This window comes from Cyclopterus lumpus, chromosome 14 (genome assembly GCF_009769545.1).
Source record: "Cyclopterus lumpus isolate fCycLum1 chromosome 14, fCycLum1.pri, whole genome shotgun sequence".
NCBI lineage: Eukaryota > Metazoa > Chordata > Actinopteri > Perciformes > Cyclopteridae > Cyclopterus > Cyclopterus lumpus.
This window is the reverse complement of record NC_046979.1, coordinates 1,541,611-1,564,383: the sequence shown is the minus strand read 5'-3', so window position 1 is coordinate 1,564,383 and position 22,773 is coordinate 1,541,611. Positions and strand designations below refer to the sequence as shown.

The following is a 22,773-nucleotide window of genomic DNA, read 5'->3' as shown; positions in this document are numbered from 1 at the left end:
CCGGGTTGCAGGTCCTTAAACCCAGTCTGGTCCAGTCCTCCATCCATTGACCCGGATTGCAGGTCCTGAAACCCAGTCTGGTCCAGTCCTCCATCCATTGACCCGGATTGCAGGTCCTGAAACCCAGTCTGGTCCAATCCTCCATCCATTGACCCGGGTTGCAGGTCCTGAAACCCAGTCTGGTCCAGTCCTCCATCCATTGACCCGGGTTGCAGGTCCTGAAACCCAGTCTGGTCCAGTCCTCCATCCATTGACCCGGGTTGCAGGTCCTTAAACCCAGTCTGGTCCAGTCCTCCATCCATTGACCCGGGTTGCAGGTCCTTAAACCCAGTCTGGTCCAGTCCTCCATCCATTGACCCGGGTTGCAGGTCCTTAAACCCAGTCTGGTCCAGTCCTCCATCCATTGACCCGGGTTGCAGGTCCTTAAACCCAGTCTGGTCCAGTCCTCCATCCATTGACCCGGGTTGCAGGTTCTGAAACCCAGTCTGGTCCAATCCTCCATCCATTGACCCGGATTTCAGGTCCTGAAACCCAGTCTGGTCCAGTCCTCCATCCATTGACCCGGGTTGCAGGTCCTGAAACCCAGTCTGGTCCAGTCCTCCATCCATTGACCCGGGTTGCAGGTCCTTAAACCCAGTCTGGTCCAGTCCTCCATCCATTGACCCGGGTTGCAGGTCCTGAAACCCAGTCTGGTCCAGTCCTCCATCCATTGACCCGGATTGCAGGTCCTGAAACCCAGTCTGGTCCAATCCTCCATCCATTGACTCGGGTTGCAGGTCCTGAAACCCAGTCTGGTCCAGTCCTCCATCCATTGACCCGGGTTGCAGGTCCTTAAACCCAGTCTGGTCCAGTCCTCCATCCATTGACCCGGGTTGCAGGTCCTTAAACCCAGTCTGGTCCAGTCCTCCATCCATTGACCCGGGTTGCAGGTCCTTAAACCCTGTCTTGGTCCAGTCCTCCATCCATTGACCCGGGTTGCAGGTCCTTAAACCCAGTCTGGTCCAGTCCTCCATCCATTGACCCGGATTGCAGGTCCTGAAACCCAGTCTGGTCCAGTCCTCCATCCATTGACCCGGATTGCAGGTCCTGAAACCCAGTCTGGTCCAATCCTCCATCCATTGACCCGGGTTGCAGGTCCTGAAACCCAGTCTGGTCCAGTCCTCCATCCATTGACCCGGGTTGCAGGTCCTGAAACCCAGTCTGGTCCAGTCCTCCATCCATTGACCCGGGTTGCAGGTCCTTAAACCCAGTCTGGTCCAGTCCTCCATCCATTGACCCGGGTTGCAGGTCCTTAAACCCAGTCTGGTCCAGTCCTCCATCCATTGACCCGGGTTGCAGGTCCTTAAACCCAGTCTGGTCCAGTCCTCCATCCATTGACCCGGGTTGCAGGTCCTTAAACCCAGTCTGGTCCAGTCCTCCATCCATTGACCCGGGTTGCAGGTTCTGAAACCCAGTCTGGTCCAATCCTCCATCCATTGACCCGGATTTCAGGTCCTGAAACCCAGTCTGGTCCAGTCCTCCATCCATTGACCCGGGTTGCAGGTCCTGAAACCCAGTCTGGTCCAGTCCTCCATCCATTGACCCGGGTTGCAGGTCCTTAAACCCAGTCTGGTCCAGTCCTCCATCCATTGACCCGGGTTGCAGGTCCTGAAACCCAGTCTGGTCCAGTCCTCCATCCATTGACCCGGGTTGCAGGTCCTTAAACCCAGTCTGGTCCAGTCCTCCATCCATTGACCCGGGTTGCAGGTTCTGAAACCCAGTCTGGTCCAATCCTCCATCCATTGACCCGGATTTCAGGTCCTGAAACCCAGTCTGGTCCAGTCCTCCATCCATTGACCAGGGTTGCAGGTCCTGAAACCCAGTCTGGTCCAGTCCTCCATCCATTGACCCGGGTTGCAGGTCCTTAAACCCAGTCTGGTCCAGTCCTCCATCCATTGACCCGGATTGCAGGTCCTGAAACCCAGTCTGGTCCAATCCTCCATCCATTGACCCGGGTTGCAGGTCCTTATACCCAGTCTGGTCCAATCCTCCATCCATTGACCCGGGTTGCAGGTCCTGAAACCCAGTCTGGTCCAATCCTCCATCCATTGACCTGGGTTGCAGGTCCTTAAACCCAGTCTGGTCCAGTCCTCCATCCATTGACCCGGGTTGCAGGTCCTGAAACCCAGTCTGGTCCAATCCTCCATCCATTGACCCGGGTTGCAGGTCCTGAAACCCAGTCTGGTCCAGTCCTCCATCCATTGACCCGGGTTGCAGGTCCTTAAACCCAGTCTGGTCCAGTCCTCCATCCATTGACCCGGGTTGCAGGTCCTGAAACCCAGTCTGGTCCAGTCCTCCATCCATTGACCCGGGTTGCAGGTCCTTAAACCCAGTCTGGTCCAGTCCTCCATCCATTGACCCGGGTTGCAGGTCCTTAAACCCAGTCTGGTCCAGTCCTCCATCCATTGACCCGGGTTGCAGGTCCTTAAACCCAGTCTGGTCCAGTCCTCTAGTTGGCTGGAGTTGGACCCTCTGCTGGTTATACTGGAGGCTGGAGTTGGATCCTCTGCTGGTTATACTGGAGGCTGGAGTTGGACCCTCTGCTGGTTATACTGGAGGCTGGAGTTGGATCCTCTGCTGGTTATACTGGAGGCTGGAGTTGGACCCTCTGCTGGTTATACTGGAGGCTGGAGTTGGACCCTCTGCTGGTTATACTGGTTGAAAGCTTCTGCTCTCCTCGGTCCCTTAAAGAGGAAAACATCTTGTTGTTATCGGTTCTCTTTTGCTGTGGAAAGGTTTTCATTTCACAGATTAATAAGAGAGTTTTGACTTTTCATTTCTTTTACAGAGGAGCCGGTTCCCTTCAGGCCGACTCCATAAATCACCAGAAGAGTTTCTGCCAACGTTCAGAACCAGTTTACTGCCATTTCCTTCTCATTTGATCTGATCTCAAATACATAAACCAGTCATAGAGATATATGTTCAAATGTTATTATCATATACGCTCTTTTCTTTTTTATATATTGTTATATTAGATGCCATGTTAAAATACGAACATTCAAAGATGTATAAAGAAATAAAAAGACGATGTTAAAATCTTCCTTAGAGTCTTCGGGTCTGAGAAAAATATTAATATTTGTACTTCTTTTACAACGGCGATGGAGAGAATAAACACCGTCAACACCAAAAGAAATAAATAAAAAAACTTATCAAAGAGCCAACAACTAAGTTTTTAACCGTGTGCTTTTCCTTGTTGACGTTGAATCCTCTCGGGCAAAAATTAGTCATAATTATTATTATTACTACTTATCTGATTACAGATTGAAAGGGATTTCCGCACCTTGTGATGAGTAACTCTTTCTAAACGTGTCATTGCAGACACATTGACCTTCAACTGGCTCCATTTGCTCGCGTATTTAATCGACCTGCTTCTTTGTTTCACTGTGACCATCGCACAGCGGTCAGAATCTCACATGTGATGCTACGTGATGCTACGTGAGGCTACGTGACGCTACGTGAGGCTGCGTGATGCTAAGTGAGGCTGCGTGATGCTAAGTGAGGCTGTGTGATGCTAAGTGAGGCTGTGTGATGCTGCGGGAGGCTACGTGATGCTACGTGAGGCTGCGTGATGCTACGTGAGGCTGTGTGATGCTACATGAGGCTATGTGAGGCTACGTGATGCTGCGTGAGGCTATGTGATGCTATGTGAGGCTACGTGATGCTAAGTGATGCTAAGTGAGGCTGCGTGATGCTGCGGGAGGCTATGTGTTGCTACGTGATGCTACGTGAGGCTATGTGAATCTACGTGAGGCTACGTGATGCTATGTGAGGCTACGTGATGCTAAGTGATGCTGCGTGATTCTGCGGGAGGCTATGTGTTGCTACGTAAGGCTACGTGAGGCTGCGTGATGCTACGTGAGGCTGTGTGATGCTACTTGAGGCTATGTGAGGCTACGTGATGCTGCGTGAGGTTATGTGATGCTATGTGAGGCTACGTAAGGCTATGTGATGCTACGACGTGCATTCAAACTGCTTATAATCCACCAACGAGTCGGTGTTGGTTCGATGGTCAGAAGACGTCTGGACGTCCTGGTTGTGTCAGCGCTGTTTAAAGAGTTAATGTGTTTAAAGGGTTAATAATGGTTAATGTGTGTAAAGGGTGAATGTGTTTAAAGGGTGAATGCGTGTAAAGGGTGAATGTGTTTAAAGGGTGAATGCGTGTAAAGGGTGAATGCGTGTAAAGGGTTAATGTGTGTAAAGGGTTAATGTGTGTAAAGGGTTAATGTGTCTGCGTGTGAGAGGCAGCAATAAGTCCCTTAGAACTGAAGGAATGCTGGTTTAAGGCCTTCACATACGGGTTGTGACGATGAACGGCCCAGAAAATGAATATTTTCCATTGAAACTATTAATAAACTTCTGATTTGTGCAGAACAGCCATCTTATTGCTCTCAGTCTGAGATGAGTTTTATATTCTAAGCTGCGAGCTATTTGAGTTTCCTTCTGGTAAACAGTCAGGCGGTGTATTCGCCCAGAGCTTTTATTGTGAAAGGTAAGGATGGAAAGAGTGGATCAGGCTGCGCCAGTTGAGAGGACAAATAAAGTTTGTTATATCTTCACTTCATGTCACGTTCGTCCACATCAGCTTCCGACTCGGCCCGAGATAACTCTTAATTATCTATAATTGTTGTTTTTGAAGGCGACCGTCGTCTCCTTGTTCTAATTTTAGAAACGCGGAGCGAGTAAACGTTTGGTTTCATGTGAGGAGGAAGGCTAAAATATAAATGTTTGTAAAAACGTAATTAGAGAAGCCATGCCGTCACTGTGTGTGTGTGCGTGTGTGTGTGCGCGTGTGTGTGCGTGTGTGTGTGTGTGTGTGTGTGTGTGTGTGCGTGTGTGTGACTCATACCCTGCCTTTCATGGTCCGACCCTGAGGTGAAATAAATCACTTTGTTTGGAGGGGTTGCATGAACTTCGGCCCACTATGACGCAGCCTGGGCACAAACCCAAGACACACACACACACACACTTAAATTGAACTTTTTATTTTTTGAAGCTATGAACTAAATGATATAACTTTAATGTGATGAAACGCATCAATGCTGCCGTCAATGTGGACGTCTCTTACCAAACGGAATTTATTGTTTTAAATCAGCCGTAACCGTTCAGAGAGAGTTTGGGACTAATATAGCTAATTAAATACAATAGTTTATTGTTTTTACTTCTACAGTAAGCGCTGTGTAGCATTAAGTCACCGCACAGGACGTGACATCATAACATCAGTGCTCATTATCTGGCTAGTTAGCTGGCTAACGGTAAGCCTGCTAATTACACCATCCTACATTGGAAAATGAGCTACAATAGATGTCATGTGACCAGAAGTACAATAGATGTAATGTGACCAGAAGTACAATAGACGCATGTGACCAGAAGTACAATAGATGTAATGTGACCAGAAGTACAATAGACGCATGTGACCAGAAGTACAATAGATGTCATGTGACCAGATGGACAATAGATGTCATGTGACCAGAAGTACAATAGATGTCATGTGACCAGAAGTACAATGGATGTCATGTGACCAGAAGTACAATAGATGTCATGTGACCAGAAGTACAATAGATGTCATGTGACCAGAAGTACAACAAATGTCATGTGACCAGAAGTACAATAGATGTCATGTGACCAGGAGTACAATAGATGTCATGTGACCAGAAGTACAATAGATGTCATGTGACCAGAAGTACAATAGGTGTCATGTGACCAGAAGTACAATAGATGTCATGTGACCAGAAGTACAATAGGTGTCATGTGACCAGAAGTACAATAGATGTCATGTGACCAGAAGTACAATAGATGTCATGTGACCAGAAGTACAATAGATGTAATGTGACCAGAAGTACAATAGACGCATGTGACCAGAAGTACAATAGATGTAATGTGACCAGAAGTACAATAGACGCATGTGACCAGAAGTACAATAGATGTCATGTGACCAGATGGACAATAGATGTCATGTGACCAGAAGTACAATAGATGTCATGTGACCAGAAGTACAATGGATGTCATGTGACCAGAAGTACAATAGATGTCATGTGACCAGAAGTACAATAGATGTCATGTGACCAGAAGTACAACAAATGTCATGTGACCAGAAGTACAATAGATGTCATGTGACCAGGAGTACAATAGATGTCATGTGACCAGAAGTACAATAGGTGTCATGTGACCAGAAGTACAATAGATGTCATGTGACCAGAAGTACAATAGGTGTCATGTGACCAGAAGTACAATAGATGTCATGTGACCAGAAGTACAATAGATGTCATGTGACCAGAAGTACAATAGATGTAATGTGACCAGAAGTACAATAGACGCATGTGACCAGAAGTACAATAGATGTAATGTGACCAGAAGTACAATAGACGCATGTGACCAGAAGTACAATAGATGTCATGTGACCAGATGGACAATAGATGTCATGTGACCAGAAGTACAATAGATGTCATGTGACCAGAAGTACAATGGATGTCATGTGACCAGAAGTACAATAGATGTCATGTGACCAGAAGTACAATAGATGTCATGTGACCAGAAGTACAACAAATGTCATGTGACCAGAAGTACAATAGATGTCATGTGACCAGGAGTACAATAGATGTCATGTGACCAGAAGTACAATAGATGTCATGTGACCAGAAGTACAATAGATGTCATGTGACCAGAAGTACAATAGATGTCATGTGACCAGAAGTACAATAGGTGTCATGTGACCAGAAGTACAATAGATGGCATGTGACCAGAAGTACAATAGGTGTCATGTGACCAGAAGTACAATAGATGGCATGTGACCAGAAGTACAATAGGTGTCATGTGACCAGAAGTACAACAGATGTCATGTGACCAGAAGTACAATAGATGTCATGTGACCAGAAGTACAATAGGTGTCATGTGACCAGAAGTACAATAGGTGTCATGTGACCAGAAGTACAATAGATGTCATGTGACCAGAAGTACAATAGGTGTCATGTGACCAGAAGTACAATAGGTGTCATGTGACCAGAAGTACAATAGATGTCATGTGACCAGAAGTACAATAGATGTCATGTGACCAGAAGTACAATAGGTGTCATGTGACCAGAAGTACAATAGATGTCATGTGACCAGAAGTACAATAGATGTCATGTGACCAGAATTACAATAGATGTCATGTGACCAGGAGTACAATAATAAATAAATGGCAGAATATTCAGCATGTTAATCATTAGCTTGCAACACTTTCAGCCAGCTGCTGCTGGATTTATGAACCCTTCTGAAGGGCACCGTGTTCACAGCAGTTAATAATGTTTTTGTCAAATCCAAAATCCAAAAAAATACATTCTGACAAACGGTGACATGTCCTCACATTTTAAATGGTTGGGAGACTAATACTCATGGAGACACGATGGCAACATGTTATTAAAGCTTTTGAGTCATTGCTAGTAAAGTCATATATATATATATATATATTTATATATTTATATATATTATTGCTTCACCGTGTTTTACTGTGGACGTCTCGGTCCGATGATTTGATTGGTGGTTTATTCTGATGGTTCTCTGGCAGGGTCATTTGTGTGTCTAATAATGGGTAATTGTTATCATGTGGCGCTTAGTGTGTCTGTGAAGGTGACATGACCCCCCCCCTCCCCACACACACACACACACGCACACACACACACACGCACACACACACACCCCGATGTGTTCTGGAATGAAGGAAACCTGCTCACTGTCCACGGCTCAGACAAAACCTCACAAATGAAAGCGATGTGGAGACAAGTTGTACGAGATCAAAGCGTGTGTGTGTGTGTGTGTGTGTGTGTGTGTGTGCGTGTGTGCGTGTGCGTGTGCGTGTGTGTGTGTGCGTGTGTGTGTGTGTGTGGGGGGGGGGGGGGGGCTATAGGAACATATTGAGCAGATGTTTGCGTATGAATCCAACATTACCCAGAGACGGGTTGGGTTCAAGGCTCGCCTGCAAACACCGTGCAAAGCAGCTCTCGACCCACTGAGGGGTTCGTCTGAGTGATCGTGAAGTTGCTCTTCAAAAAGAAAACGAAGTCTCTCACTCCTCTCACTCCTCTCACTCCTCGGCGTCGTTGTTGCTGGCGCTCGAGGACGTAAAACGATACAATATCCCGTGAATCCAAAAAGGAGCTGCTTTTGTAATAGTTTTTAATCTTTTCTTTCCTCACTGACGCCGTGACTCATGAGCGCTCTGCGTGTCTCCTGCAGGTGACGCCCGGCAGCAAGGCGGCCCGAGGCGACCTGCGTCCGGGCGACGCCATCCTGGCCATCAACGGCGGCAGCACGGAGCTCATGACCCACATGGAGGCCCAGAACCGGATCAAGACCTGCACCCAGCAGCTGGTGCTCCACGTCAGCAGGTACGGGGGCTCGAACCCTTTCACGAGGATCCAGTGTGCTGCGCTCCTACCCCCCCTGATCGCTCGCGCGTCAGGAAGTAGAACCGTCGTCACGGCGACGACCCTCAGCTGCTCTTAGGAGTTCTACTCAGTGAGCTCACGTGGTTCCTGTGTCTGCGCGGTCGAGTGGGTCGGCGACCTTTTAGAAAGCGACTTTACGTTGTCACGCGTTCAGTTCACGGGCTGGAAAACGATCTCCGGCCGCTCCGCGTGGCTTTTGGACCCCGAGGGCGGATGACTCGGCCTTTAGCCACATGTTTCTGTCAACATGGCCAAGTGGAAATCATCCATCTGAAGAGTTAATGACAGAGAGGGAGAATGAAGGGGGGAACCAAGGAAAAACTGAAAAGTCAGTTGCTTCCCACATCTCTATTAGACGGCTGCTCGGGGGTTGCCAGAGCTGGAAAGTGCCGCGAATCTGGCAACCTCGCTGTGCGGTTCCTTCAGCTGCCTCTTCTCAGTGTGAAGTCGCCGTGGAAACAAGAACCACGTCGAGTAACCGGAGAAGATTCGCACGCTTCAGATGGAGAAACGCTCTCCTCTGTTCTTCCAGTGAAGCTTTCTTCGTCCTCCCAGCATGCACTGCGTGGCGTTGTTATAAGAAACGGACTAAATGTAGCGTGAAGAAGACGTGGAGCGTAAACGCCATAAAGCGACCTCCACAGTGAGGAGGAGGGGTTGTAAGTAACTATGAACTCGTGTTCATAGTTACTTACACGACTTCATCAAAACTTTAGGAAGAGACCAGGATTGAATTCTGTCGACCTCCTTCTGTTCAACCCTCGGACATGTTGATGGTGCTTATATAATATAATACTATATTAACTCACCTGGTGGATATAATAAAGCAGCACTTTGCAGCTGATGAAGTCAAACTGAATTATTTTGGACCAGTATTACCACCTCCTGTGATTCAGAAATGATCCCCCACGATCATTTCATATATATTATTATATAGGACTATCATATGTTTACACAGTGTGTGAATACCTAATAAGAGCAGAACAAAGGAATGAAGGACGGGTCTGAGATCAAAGACGACCTCTTTCAAGCAATTATTACACAAAAATAGAAGTTGTTGGTGCTTTAATCTGGAAAAACAACAACAACTATTGTTGATCAAACGACCACAAATAACGGGATGAGGGTCCATGAGGAGCCATGCACCTCCGAGAGCCCCGGAGGGTAACATGACGAAGATAAGACGAGCAGTCGGAGGGGAGGAACTATAACTTAAAAGATGGATATGATGGTTTAGGGTTATTTATATAGAGAGAGAGGAGCGGTGAGAAGTGCACACGGGCTTCTTTAACGGCCGACCTTTAGCTGGAAATCCAGTTAAACTCCAAGTTGAATTTCACCCCTGGGATCGAGGGCGTGAGTCACAGCGAGTTGGTTCTTAAATAATCTTTGAATGTTTCTGCTCGGCATTGTGGAAAAAGAGAGAATCTTCCAAGTCAAATATGAATCAAGGCCAGTTGTGAGTAAATTCTCATGGTTTCCAATTATTTGCAACCCGTAGCGCAAATAAAGTGTTAAAGTGTGGACATTAAAGCATTAAAGCGTGGACATTAAAGTGTTAAAGCGTGGACATTAAAGTGTTAAAGCATGGACATTAAAGTGTTAAAGCGTGGACATTAAAGTGTTAAAGCGTGGACATTAAAGCGTTAAAGCGTGGACATTAAAGTGTTAAAGCGTGGACATTAAAGTGTTAAAGCGTGGACATCAAAGTGTTAAAGCGTGGACATTAAAGCGTTAAAGCGTGGACATCAAAGTGTTAAAGCGTGGACATTAAAGTGTTAAAGCGTGGACATTAAAGCGTTAAAGCGTGGACATTAAAGTGTTAAAGCGTGGACATTAAAGCGTTAAAGCGTGGACATTAAAGTGTTAAAGGGTGGACATTAAAGCGTTAAAGCGTGGACATTAAAGTGTTAAAGGGTGGACATTAAAGCGTTAAAGCGTGGACATTAAAGTGTTAAAGCGTGGACATTAAAGTGTTAAAGCGTGGACATTAAAGTGTTAAAGCGTGGACATTAAAGTGTTAACGCGTGGACATTAAAGTGTTAACGCGTGGACATTAAAGTGTTAAAGGGTGGACATTAAAGTGTTAACGCGTGGACATTAAAGTGTTAAAGCGTGGACATTAAAGTGTTAAAGCGTGGACATTAAAGTGTTAACGCGTGGACATTAAAGTGTTAACGCGTGGACATTAAAGTGTTAAAGCGTGGACATTAAAGCGTTAAAGCGTGGACATCAAAGTGTTAAAGCGTGGACATTAAAGCGTGGACATTAAAGTGTTAAAGGGTGGACAATAAAGTGTTAAAGCGTGGACATTAAAGTGTTAAAGCGTGGACATTAAAGTGTTAAAGCGTGGACATCAAAGTGTTAAAGCGTGGACATTAAAGCGTGGACATTAAAGTGTTAAAGGGTGGACATTAAAGTGTTAAAGCGTGGACATTAAAGTGTTAAAGCGTGGACATCAAAGTGTTAAAGCGTGGACATTAAAGTGTTAAAGCGTGGACATTAAAGTGTTAAAGCGTGGACATCAAAGTGTTAAAGCGTGGACATTAAAGTGTTAAAGGGTGGACATTAAAGCGTGGACATTAAAGTGTTAAAGGGTGGACAATAAAGCGTGGACATTAAAGTGTTAAAGGGTGGACATTAAAGTGTTAAAGGGTGGACATTAAAGTGTTAAAGCGTGGACATCAAAGTGTTAAAGCGTGGACATTAAAGCGTTAAAGCGTGGACATCAAAGTGTTAAAGGGTGGACATTAAAGCGTGGACATTAAAGTGTTAAAGGGTGGACATTAAAGTGTTAAAGGGTGGACATTAAAGCGTTAAAGCGTGGACATCAAAGTGTTAAAGCGTGGACATTAAAGCGTGGACATTAAAGTGTTAAAGGGTGGACATTAAAGTGTTAAAGCGTGGACATCAAAGTGTTAAAGCGTGGACATTAAAGCGTTAAAGCGTGGACATCAAAGTGTTAAAGGGTGGACATTAAAGCGTGGACATCAAAGTGTTAAAGGGTGGACATTAAAGCGTGGACATTAAAGTGTTAAAGGGTGGACATTAAAGTGTTAAAGCGTGGACATTAAAGCGTTAAAGCGTGGACATTAAAGCGTTGAAGCGTGGACATTAAAGCGTGGACATTAAAGTGTTAAATGGTGGACATTAAAGTGTTAAAGCGTGGACATCAAAGTGTTAACGCGTGGACATTAAAGTGTTAAAGCGTGGACATTAAAGCGTTAAAGCGTGGACATCAAAGTGTTTAAGCGTGGACATTAAAGTGTTAAAGGGTGGACATTAAAGCGTGGACATCAAAGTGTTAAAGGGTGGACATTAAAGTGTTAAAGGGTGGACATTAAAGTGTTAAAGCGTGGACATTAAAGTGTTAAAGCGTGGACATCAAAGTGTTAAAGCGTGGACATTAAAGCGTTAAAGCGTGGACATCAAAGTGTTAAAGCGTGGACATTAAAGCGTGGACATTAAAGTGTTAAAGCGTGGACATTAAAGTGTTAAAACGTGGACATTAAAGTGTTAAAGGGTGGACATTAAAGTGTTAAAGCGTGGACATTAAAGTGTTAAAGGGTGGACATTAAAGTGTTAAAGCGTGGACATTAAAGCGTGGACATTAAAGTGTTAAAGGGTGGACATTAAAGTGTTAAAGCGTGGACATTAAAGGGTGGACATTAAAGTGTTAAAGCGTGGACATCAAAGTGTTAAAGCGTGGACATTAAAGCGTTAAAGCGTGGACATTAAAGTGTTAAAGCGTGGACATCAAAGTGTTAAAGGGTGGGCATTAAAGCGTGGACATTAAAGTGTTAAAGGGTGGACATTAAAGTGTTAAAGCGTGGACATTAAAGCGTTAAAGCGTGGACATTAAAGCGTTAAAGCGTGGACATCTAAGTGTTAAAGCGTGGACATTAAAGTGTGGACATTAAAGTGTTAACGCGTGGACATTAAAGTGTTAAAGCGTGGACATTAAAGTGTTAAAGGGTGGACATTAAAGTGTTAAAGGGTGGACATTAAAGGGTGGACATCAAAGTGTTAAAGCGTGGACATTAAAGTGTTAAAGCGTGGACATTAAAGCGTTAAAGCGTGGACATTAAAGTGTTAAAGCGTGGACATTAAAGTGTTAATGCGTGGACATCAAAGTGTTAAAGCGTTAAAGCGTGGACATTAAAGTGTTAAAGAAAATGTAAACAACATGGCTGCGTTCTCATTGGCTTAAAATGATCGCGGTCAGCTCACCTCATCCAGACCGACTCCTCCATCGTGGGCTCCGATGATTATTTCATTGCAGCCACAGAAGAACTCACACTGAATTACTAAAATATGCAATATTTCAGAGGTCTCCGGGTTTTGGCCGTCAGTGAAATAAAATACTCCAAAGTGTCGCTGAGGGAGAAACGTGTAATTTTGTGCTTCTGCCGATGGACAAAATATACGAGTCTACACGTCTGCTGTGAACCAAATTACAGAACACTGGATTCCTCTCAGGCCGAAGGCTCGCATAACACAAGAATGTCTCTTTGCAACTTCTCCGCATATATTACTTTTTATTACACCCATTTAAAAAAATAAAAAATATTCCTATCAGGGAGCATTTAAGAGCACCGGAGGGGTTTGTGCCACGGGAAGCTTGTGAAAGCAGAGTAAGAAATAAAGGCGCTTTCCTCAAAGAATTCAAGGAACATTCTACATTAAAATGAAGTCTATGCTTCATGTGTTAAAGCTGCATTCTCTCTACTGACCACCAGGGGGCGACTCCTCTGGTTGTATAGAAGTCTATGCTTCATGTGTTAAAGCTGCATTCTCTCTACTGACCACCAGGGGGCGACTCCTCTGGTTGTATAGAAGTCTATGCTTCATGTGTTAAAGCTGCATTCTCTCTACTGACCACCAGGGGGCGACTCCTCTGGTTGTATAGAAGTCTATGCTTCATGTGTTAAAGCTGCATTCTCTCTACTGACCACCAGGGGGCGACTCCTCTGGTTGTATAGAAGTCTATGCTTCATGTGTTAAAGCTGCATCCTCTCTCCTGACCACCAGGGGGCGACTCCTCTGGTTGTATAGAAGTCTATGCGTCATGTGTTAAAGCTGCATCCTCTCTCCTGACCACCAGGGGGCGACTCCTCTGGTTGTATAGAAGTCTATGCTTCATGTGTTAAAGCTGCATCCTCTCTCTTGACCACCAGGGGGCGACTCCTCTGGTTGTATAGAAGTCTATGTTTTATGTGTTAAAGCTGAATTCTCTCTCCTGACCAACAGGGCGCGACTCCTCTGGTTTTAAAGAAGTCTATGCTTCATGTGTTAAAGCTGCATCCTCTCTCCTGACCACCAGGGGGCGACTCCTCTGGTTTTAAAGAAGTCTATGCTTCATGTGTTAAAGCTGCATCCTCTCTCTTGACCACCAGGGGGCGACTCCTCTGGTTGTATAGAAGTCTATGCTTCATGTGTTAAAGCTGCATCCTCTCTCCTGACCACCAGGGGGCGACTCCTCTGGTTGTATAGAAGTCTATGCTTCATGTGTTAAAGCTGCATCCTCTCTCCTGACCACCAGGGGGCGACTCCTCTGGTTGAACCACCTTGGTCTCGTGACGAGGTGGAAACCTCTGAGACTCTGAGGGGCCAACGGCAAATGAAATTCACAACGTTTTCAGTGGTCATGAATTTGCGAGTAAAAGGAAAAGACTGAAATAGAAACGTTGCTCTGAGGTCACGGCTTCACCGCAGCGGTTCGTTTTCCACCATCAGGCCTCCCGGCTGTCAGCTCCTCTGTGAGCTGAAACACTCTCGCCGGTTTCTGTCGGTGATCTAATGGAGCTGCATCGCCGAGGTGGAAAGATGGCTGCCACTCCCGTGGAAGTTCTCGCTTGGCTTTTTACATCCTCAGACCTCAACGGTCTTTCAATATGCGGACCAGCTGTGGAGGAAACCTCCTCCTCCTTTTTCATCCATCATTCCTTTGACCTCTTCGCCGTCCCTGACCTCCATGGACCACACTTCTCCCTCTCCGAAACCCAATTCCCACTCCACTCATTCACTTGTTCTTCTCTGCACATCTCCTCTTCTTCCAACCTGCAGTTTCCCCCTTTTCTTTTCTGCCAGAGCTCGTTGGAGAACGCCGTGCGGTCGCAGAGGCCCCCGGTCGGCGGTTTGGAGGCGTTTCCACCGTCAGGCCGGTCGGAAAGAGTTAAATGTGCTGAGTCATGAGTCGTGACTCGTGTTTCTCTGACTGCCCGATGGTTTAAAGTTGAACAGGTCACCCAAAAGGGCCCCAAATGTACATTGAGTCTTGGTTTATAAGTAGTAACATGTCGGTCTGTAGACTGATGTTTCCAAGCCTCGTGTTTGGTGATTTGGCCGTCGCCATCTTCGTCGCTGGCTTTTTATTTTTTAAACCAATGGACCATAATTGACTAAATGAGTCAAATCAAAGCCCAACACCAGCAGAGGCTTCAGCAGGACTCTGAGAAAAGACCCATCGTCAGCGCTCTGGAGGATTGACTCAAGGACCTGGATTATGAACCAGGCTGCACGGGACCAAATGAACGGGGACTCCAGCTGGGACCAAGATATAAAAGAAACCTCCAAAGACCGCCCCCCCACACCACCACCACCGCAACCCTCTCCTCCTTCATCCCTCCATTGCATCATTCCTCTCCCGTTCTCCCAAGGTCTCCTTTGGTGGCGGTCCTAAGCCCCACATCAATCGGGAGACCTCGAACCTCCTCTTCGGAGCTATTCCTATTTAATCTGTAGATATGCCACAAGATTATTGTGTCGGTTTTCCTGAACCTAACCACTTATTTTACAATCTTTTCCTTAACCTAACCACTTATTTACAATCTTTTCCTTAACCTAACCACTTATTTACAATCTTTTCCTTAACCATATTACGTATTTCACAATCTTTTCCTTAACCTAACCACTTATTTTACAATCTTTTCCTTAACCTAACCACTTATTTACAATATTTTCCTTAACCTAACCACTTATTTACAATCTTATCCTTAACCTAACCACTTATTTACAATCTTATCCTTAACCTAACCACTTATTTACAATCTTTTCCTTAACCTAACCACTTATTTACAATCTTATTCTTAACCTAACCACTTATTTACAATCTTTTCCTTAACCTAACCACTTATTTACAATCTTATTCTTAACCTAACCACTTATTTACAATCTTTTCCTTAACCTAACCACTTATTTACAATCTTTTCCTCAACCTAACGATGTATTTCACGATCTTTTCCTCAACCTAACGACGTATTTCACGATCTTTTCCTCAACCTAACGATGTATTTCACGATCTTCTCCTCAACCTAACGACGTATTTCACGATCTTCTCCTCAACCTAACGACGTATTTCACGATCTTCTCCTCAACCTAACGACGTATTTCACGATCTTCTCCTCAACCTAACGACGTATTTCACGATCTTCTCCTCAACCTAACGACGTATTTCACGATCTTTTCCTCAACCTAACGACGTATTTCACGATCTTTTCCTCAACCCGATGAAGTCCTTTTGTTGCCTAAGCCTAACTAAGTTGTCTCCTGTATAGAAACGACTGTAACGAGGGGAAACGGACTTGTGTTGCTGGATTTTTTTAGGGAACCCTTAAATAATGAGGAGTACCTTTTTGTTATATCTCATAAATCTTCTTTATAATAAATCGCATCCCTTTGCTTCCTGAGGAGTCGGCAATAAGAAATCTTCTTCCGTTACAAAATAAGAGGTGCTGCTCCAGTGGTGAATGTCGAGGGGCTGAAACTGGTTTCTAATGGGTTTGACGGAGCAAAGCAAGACTCAGTGAACCCTGAAGTGATCTGCCACATCTTAATTTGAGGGTATTTTTATTTATTTTCTCAGCTGTCCGTCTCGTGCTCCTCCTCGAACACGATGATGCCGAGCGGCCAAAGAAAACTCGGCCTGCCGCTCCGAAAAACCAGAGCTCCCCAGTCAGGAAATTGAACCAGGCAGGGGGGGGGGGGGGGGGGGGGGGGTATAAGGGAAAATATGACCAGAGGAAAGAAGAGGAAAGCTTTGTGATGACTGGAGACTTTCTTCTTTCTTTCCATTTGTCTTTATTCAATCGTGACATTGATGCGTGCAGTTAAGACCAGAAGGGGAGCTGGAGGGTGAAAACCCAAAGACGAGCCCCCCCCCCCCCCCCCCCCCCCCCCCCCCCCCCCCAACTCCCCCGGGTCCTATGTATCATTGTGAATCTGTATTTAGAAAGAGATCAGATCTGGTCTCTCACAGCACTCCTGGCAAAGCATGGAGGAGGGAGATAAAGCCACTCAGTCTGCAAATGGATGATCTGGTTCCTCACAAGGTATTTCCAGGCCGGGGGGGGGAGGGGGGGGTCTGGATTTAACTGTGGATCGGGCAGGAAACAGACGACCAATGAGAGAAGGAAGAGCTCGAGGAACAACGCCTCCGGGGGCAATAAGAGGTTCACGTCCGCATGATCGTGAGGCTGAAATGTCATTTCTAATTGGGCCTCTTCAGACTGGCTTTCAACGGGCTGTTTGTTTGTGTCGTCACCATGGAAACCACAGAATTGAAAACAAGAAGGCCTTCTGGTGGAGGGGGGGGGGGGGGGGTCGTCCCACACCGTCCACCAGACGCTCGCCGCCTCATAAGAGCGTCTTTGATAGCAACACCTCCGCTCCTCAGCTCGACGCCGGATGACGTCGCCCGTCTGGACGAGGACTCGCTGCCGGGTCGACGGATCCGCCATTCATAGTCTGTGTGGTAGAAGAGAGGGCAGCGAACACACACACACACACACACACACACACACACACACACCGTGTCCTTTAGTTACCCCGCGTGATGTCCCTTCCTGCATGTTGGATGCTTTCCCACTGAACCGCCAACGCCATGGCGACCAACACCTCCCGACCCGAGGAACCAAAGAATTCCCCCTTCGGATCTTTTTTTTTTTGTTTGTGTGTGTTTGATACAACAAGCAAACTGCCGCCACTTCAACGCATAACTCAAAAATAAAAGAGGAACACGAGCGAAGCCATTGGAGATGAATCAGAATGTTTTTATCAGCCTGAGAAATGAGCTGCACGCCATTAAGTTCCCTAAATAGTTTAATTCTCTGGAAATGCTGCTGCACGCACAGTAGTGCTGTGAATTATGTATTTCGTCATCGCAGCCAGTCAGTAAATCAGTCTTTTGTTTAAAGGAAATGCAACTGGAGTCCATTACAAGAGGGGGAGAAGGCTCCGATAGCACTAATTCTGTTATCACGACTTCTGATGAATCTTTGGCTCACAATGAAATGGGCTTCTTCTCTTTCTCAAAGAGTTATGATGTGATGAAGACTTAATCTTCGTACCAGTGAGGGGAGGCCAGAGCGCGGCTCCATCCCATTCCTGACGTGGAGACCTGCCAAATGTACCAAACCGGTTATGACCTCGTGATTTGTGTTGGTACTGGGATGTACAGGCGTGCCTTTCCCAGTGGGACTTGATGCGACGGACCCAGAAATTATAATTCCACCATTTTGCTGCTAAATTGATCTTCGACAGCTCCAGAAGCCACCGACTGCATTTGTTCCTGTTTGTGTCCAATCTTTAACTCGCTTTCTGGTCAAATTCTTACATTTATTCCCAATTATTTGTGTCTTTAACTAAGCTAAATACCTGCTTATAGATACATCAACACGAGTGACTCGTCCCAACTCGACCCTCGCTGAGCTGAAGTGGAATAACAGACTCTATTCCCTCGTTGTTGTCTTTCAGGTCGGGATCAGGAGACCGAGTGTGGTCGCCGACGGTGAGCGAAGACGGCCAGACGAGCCCGTACATGGAGCCCGACTCCCAGGTGAGCGCCGGGGTCCTCTGGGTTCACCCCGACAGGAAGCCGGGCTTTCCTTCCCTTTCACACTAACAACGTTCGCTCTGTTGTGTGCGGGTTTGCATTCAACTGCTACTTTATCACCACGTCGCGCGTTGAACTTTGACCCTCTCGCTCATTCATCTGCTCCATTAAAAATAACCAGAACGGCGTGCTGCAAAATGTGACCAGATGTAGTCACACACAGAACGCAGTAATGGGCTGGCAAGCTGGATTTGACATTCTATGTATTAATCTTTTTCTGGCACGCTAAAGTATCTGGTAAGTCTAGCTAAATGGTCCCGGCTTGTCTCACAATCATATTTAAATATAAATAAACCCCCAGTTTAACCGGCGCAATGTGAAGGGAACTTTTAATGCCGATCATTATCGGATTATTGTCATGAAGAAATGTGCAGAATGGAGATCGCCACCAACGCTTTCTAGTCGCCGTTATATTCGCTGATCCGTGAATCTTGTGATCCCATCAGCTGCTGCAGGAACTTCTATTTGAACCTCTAATCTGATTCATGTCGGGTGTCCTGCAGCTCCACAGGAGAGGTCGGCTCGGGGGTCATACGGAGGAGTTCAGTTCTCTGGGTGTGAGACCGTCTCTCTGTTTACATCATAAACAGGATCCATGGAAACACTTGATCCCTAAATTGCATGTACGCTATCATTCACACGGCCATAAATGAGATAATGCCTGCGCCTGTTCCCTGGAAAGGTTTTGAAAGAGTATCTCGATTGTTCTCTTCGAGGCGCCATGAACTCCAGCAGATGATCTTCTGCAAGCTTTTCCAGCGCTGGCGAGCCGACAAGTTTCTGCTGTGATTATTGAGGCCGTGTGACTGAAAAGAGACAGACAATGAGCGCACTGTGGCTCGGACGTGTGCGGGTCCGTCCGTCCAGCGTTGCATTGTGGGAGTTGTGTCTCTCCGGCCCCTCGCTGTGGAAGGGCCTCCTTGTCTAAAGGGCGTAGCAGACGCACAAAGAGCCCAAAGGAAACCCATCGGAGGGCGTTGGTGACGCCTCGGGGGAAAGAGGAAGAGACTTCTTGTTTGTGGTCGGAGGATCACGTTCTGGCAGCTTCCCAGGAGACTTTTATTCTGAAATTACCAATCAGTGAACAATGTGTAGAGCTGTATCTGATACCGATATCGGTCTGACACGGTCTCAAACAGCTGGATCTGGTATCGTGACAAAAAGACCTTGTTTTTTTTGTCAATTAATGCAAATCAGGACATTAGTATTGATGCATTAAGTTACATATCTGACACTGTTTATAAGAAGTAGTCAACTTGACGTCACCCATTGGTTTATGGAGTGATGTTTTCAGGCATTTTGCCATCACCGTCAACGTCTTGGTTAAGACACACTTCTATGGTTTCAAGTTCTGAGACTAACACCGTGGTAGCAACCTGTCAATCACCTTGTAGCCCCGCCCTAAAGTATCCCCTGCTTTATGGTCTGTTTGACTCTAAATGACCATAATTTACTAAATGAACATCACGCTGTATTGAAGAAGACTTGAAACTAGAGATTGAGACCAAAAACTAATGTTTACAATGTTTACTGAGGGAATACATCAAGAGAAGTAGAGTCATTTATATAGACTTCTATACAACCAGAGGAGTCGCCCCCTGGTGGTCAGGAGAGAGAATGCAGCTTTAACACATGAAGCATAGACTTCTATACAACCAGAGGAGTCACCCCCTGGTGGTCAGGAGAAAGAATGCAGCTTTAACACATGAAGCATAGACTTCTATACAACCAGAGGAGTCACCCCCTGGTGGTCAGGAGAGAGAATGCAGCTTTAACACATGAAGCATAGACTTCTATACAACCAGAGGAGTCGCCCCCTGGTGGTCAGGAGAGAGAATGCAGCTTTACCACATGAAGCATAGACTTCTATACAACCAGAGGAGTCGCCCCCTGGTGGTCAGTAGAGAGAATGCAGCTTTAACACATGAAGCATAGACTTCTATACAACCAGAGGAGTCACCCCCTGGTGGTCAGGAGAGAGAATGCAGCTTTAACACATGAAGCATAGACTTCTATACAATCAGAGGAGTCGCCGCCTGGTGGTCAGTAGAGAGAATGCAGCTTTAACACATGAAGCATAGACTTCTATACAACCAGAGGAGTCGCCCCCTGGTGGTCAGTAGAGAGAATGCAGCTTTAACACATGAAGCATAGACTTCTATACAACCAGAGGAGTCGCCCCCTGGTGGTCAGTAGAGAGAATGCAGCTTTAACACATGAAGCATAGACTTCTATACAACCAGAGGAGTCGCCCCCTGGTGGTCAGGAGAGAGAATGCAGCTTTAACACATGAAGCATAGACTTCTATACAACCAGAGGAGTCGCCCCCTGGTGGTCAGTAGAGAGAATGCAGCTTTAACACATGAAGCATGGACTTCTATACAACCAGAGGAGTCGCCCCCTGGTGGTCAGGAGAGAGAATGCAGCTTTAACATGAAGCATAGACTTCTATACAACCAAAGAGAGAATGCAGGTTTCAGGCACTTCAACATTGCCTCCTGGTATCATTACTATTTGGTTTTCGTCGTATTAGTATCAGGACCGATAAAGTCGGACATGTTCACAGGGCTTGTTTCTCATCGGCTGTACTGCCAGTGAAATTGTATAACGGGACATTGCAAACAAAGATTGGGTGTACAGTTCAACCAACGTTCCACTTATTCAAGATAAACATTATTAAAACAATAGTTTCATGCCACCAGCAGCACAAGACTGTGCACACAAAGAGTCGATGCGCACTGCCAATCCCCCCTTTGACTTCCTCCCTCGCTGAAGCATGGGAAACGTTCCCCGGCGTCTCTTCTGATGAGGCGAACCCAGACGGCCCAGTCGTCACGCTCAGGTGGATTCTGAGGGTTCCTTCTCTATTCTGACGCACAACAACGCCGATCGTCCCTCAATGGAAACGCCATCCGCAACCGGTTTGGATGAATCCACAACTTACCGAGGCTGAGACGCAGAGAAATGGACGGCCTTGGTGTTTTTACTCTGCAGAATGTATTTTAATATGTTGTAGTCCAATGACGTCTATGTTGGAACGCGGCAGACAGGAAGTGACACGTGGAAGCCACGAGCCGTTTCCTTTCACCTTGGAAACACGGGAGATTCTCATAAAAGTCTATGAGGAAATGCTCTATTGTTGGTTATGAGTGGGTGTTTGTGTTTTTCCAAAGTGTTTTGGCTTTCCTCGGGCCACTGGATGTCACACAGCGCCCCCTGGAATGGAAATGATGAACGTTCTCCTTCAGGCCCACGTTATAGAATAAGGACTTATGGTATATTTTAAAGAACATTCGGTTCTCGCCGTGAAGCTATATCTCCTTTGTGTTTTACTTCCTGCCTCTTGAGTGTCTGCCCCGCCCCCTCATTAGCTTCACCTGTCTGTCTTCGGCCCCCATTACTCCCCATTTAAACCGGTTCAAGTGGCCCATCGATTACAGGTAATCTCCACAGCATCAAAGGTGTGTCAATCAATCCTTTTTGTCAATAATTCAAAATCAAAATGGCAGGAGGGTCATTATTAGAGGATGTGATGTAGAGGCGGACTTTACTCTCTTTTAGTCTTAATTTGCTGCGTCGTCGTTTTTATTATTTTTTATTTTTTATGCCGCTGAAACAAAATCTCGCCTCGTTTTATTTTCCAGTGAGAAAAAAGAGAGCGAGTTGCAACTGGTCTTCATGTTGTACATCACTCCTCCTTTTGGAAGAGCTCTAATGGAGGAAAGAGACACCGCCGGTGACTGACAGCTCGGGTTCTAGGTGGGAGGGGCCTATCGGTGCCAAACGGTCTTTTTCTAGAGAGAGAGAGAGAGAGAGAGAGAGAGAGAGAGATCTGGATCACGGGGCTTCCAGGAGCCGGCGGCCGAGGGCCAGCGTCTCCACGGCAACGTTAATGGGAGCTGACGGACGGCTCGATTCCTTCACTGCTCGGTATTTAATTTGAGTAATGTAAAAGAAAAAAAAGAGATTTTGTGAATGGGCTTTTTTTTCATTATGGGCTGTTAACGGCATTTTGTTTTTTTTCCTTCAGAAACAAAACAAAAAACACCAAATAGTTGTAAACATAATCAGTCAAAGCTGCACGTTTGTGCTGACTGGTGAATCGTGCGGACAGTTTTTTTTTTCGTGCAAAGCCCGGATCAACATGTACACCATAAAGACAATCGGGGGCCATTAAAGGGTTTAGAGGCTTCTCATTGGTTGCCAAAATGTGTTTACTGGTTCCACCGCCAGAGACCAGTTCAGCATCGCTGGGAAGTCTCCACGCTCATCGGATCACAGACCTCTCACCCCACTCAGCGACTTTGTGTTCACTAAGCAGACGCTAATCCACAGAAATGTCCAGAGCGGTCTTTGGGTTTTACTAATGGAGTAGGAACCCCCCCTGGTCCCCCCAGCTGTCAACATGGGGGGGGGGGG

The 22,773-nt window shown here is 46.2% G+C and overlaps 1 protein-coding gene across 1 annotated transcript in view; it reads left to right on the top strand.

The window, feature by feature from the left end:
• The window catches only part of pdlim4 (PDZ and LIM domain 4), a 43,493-nt gene that overhangs the window by 5,711 nt on the left and 15,009 nt on the right, over nt 1-22,773 (top strand). Inside the window, exons 2-3 of the mRNA XM_034551057.1 lie at nt 8,251-8,402; nt 18,216-18,297. Of these exons, the coding sequence (XP_034406948.1) occupies nt 8,251-8,402; nt 18,216-18,297 (234 nt within the window). The remainder of the gene's footprint in view (nt 1-8,250; nt 8,403-18,215; nt 18,298-22,773) is intronic.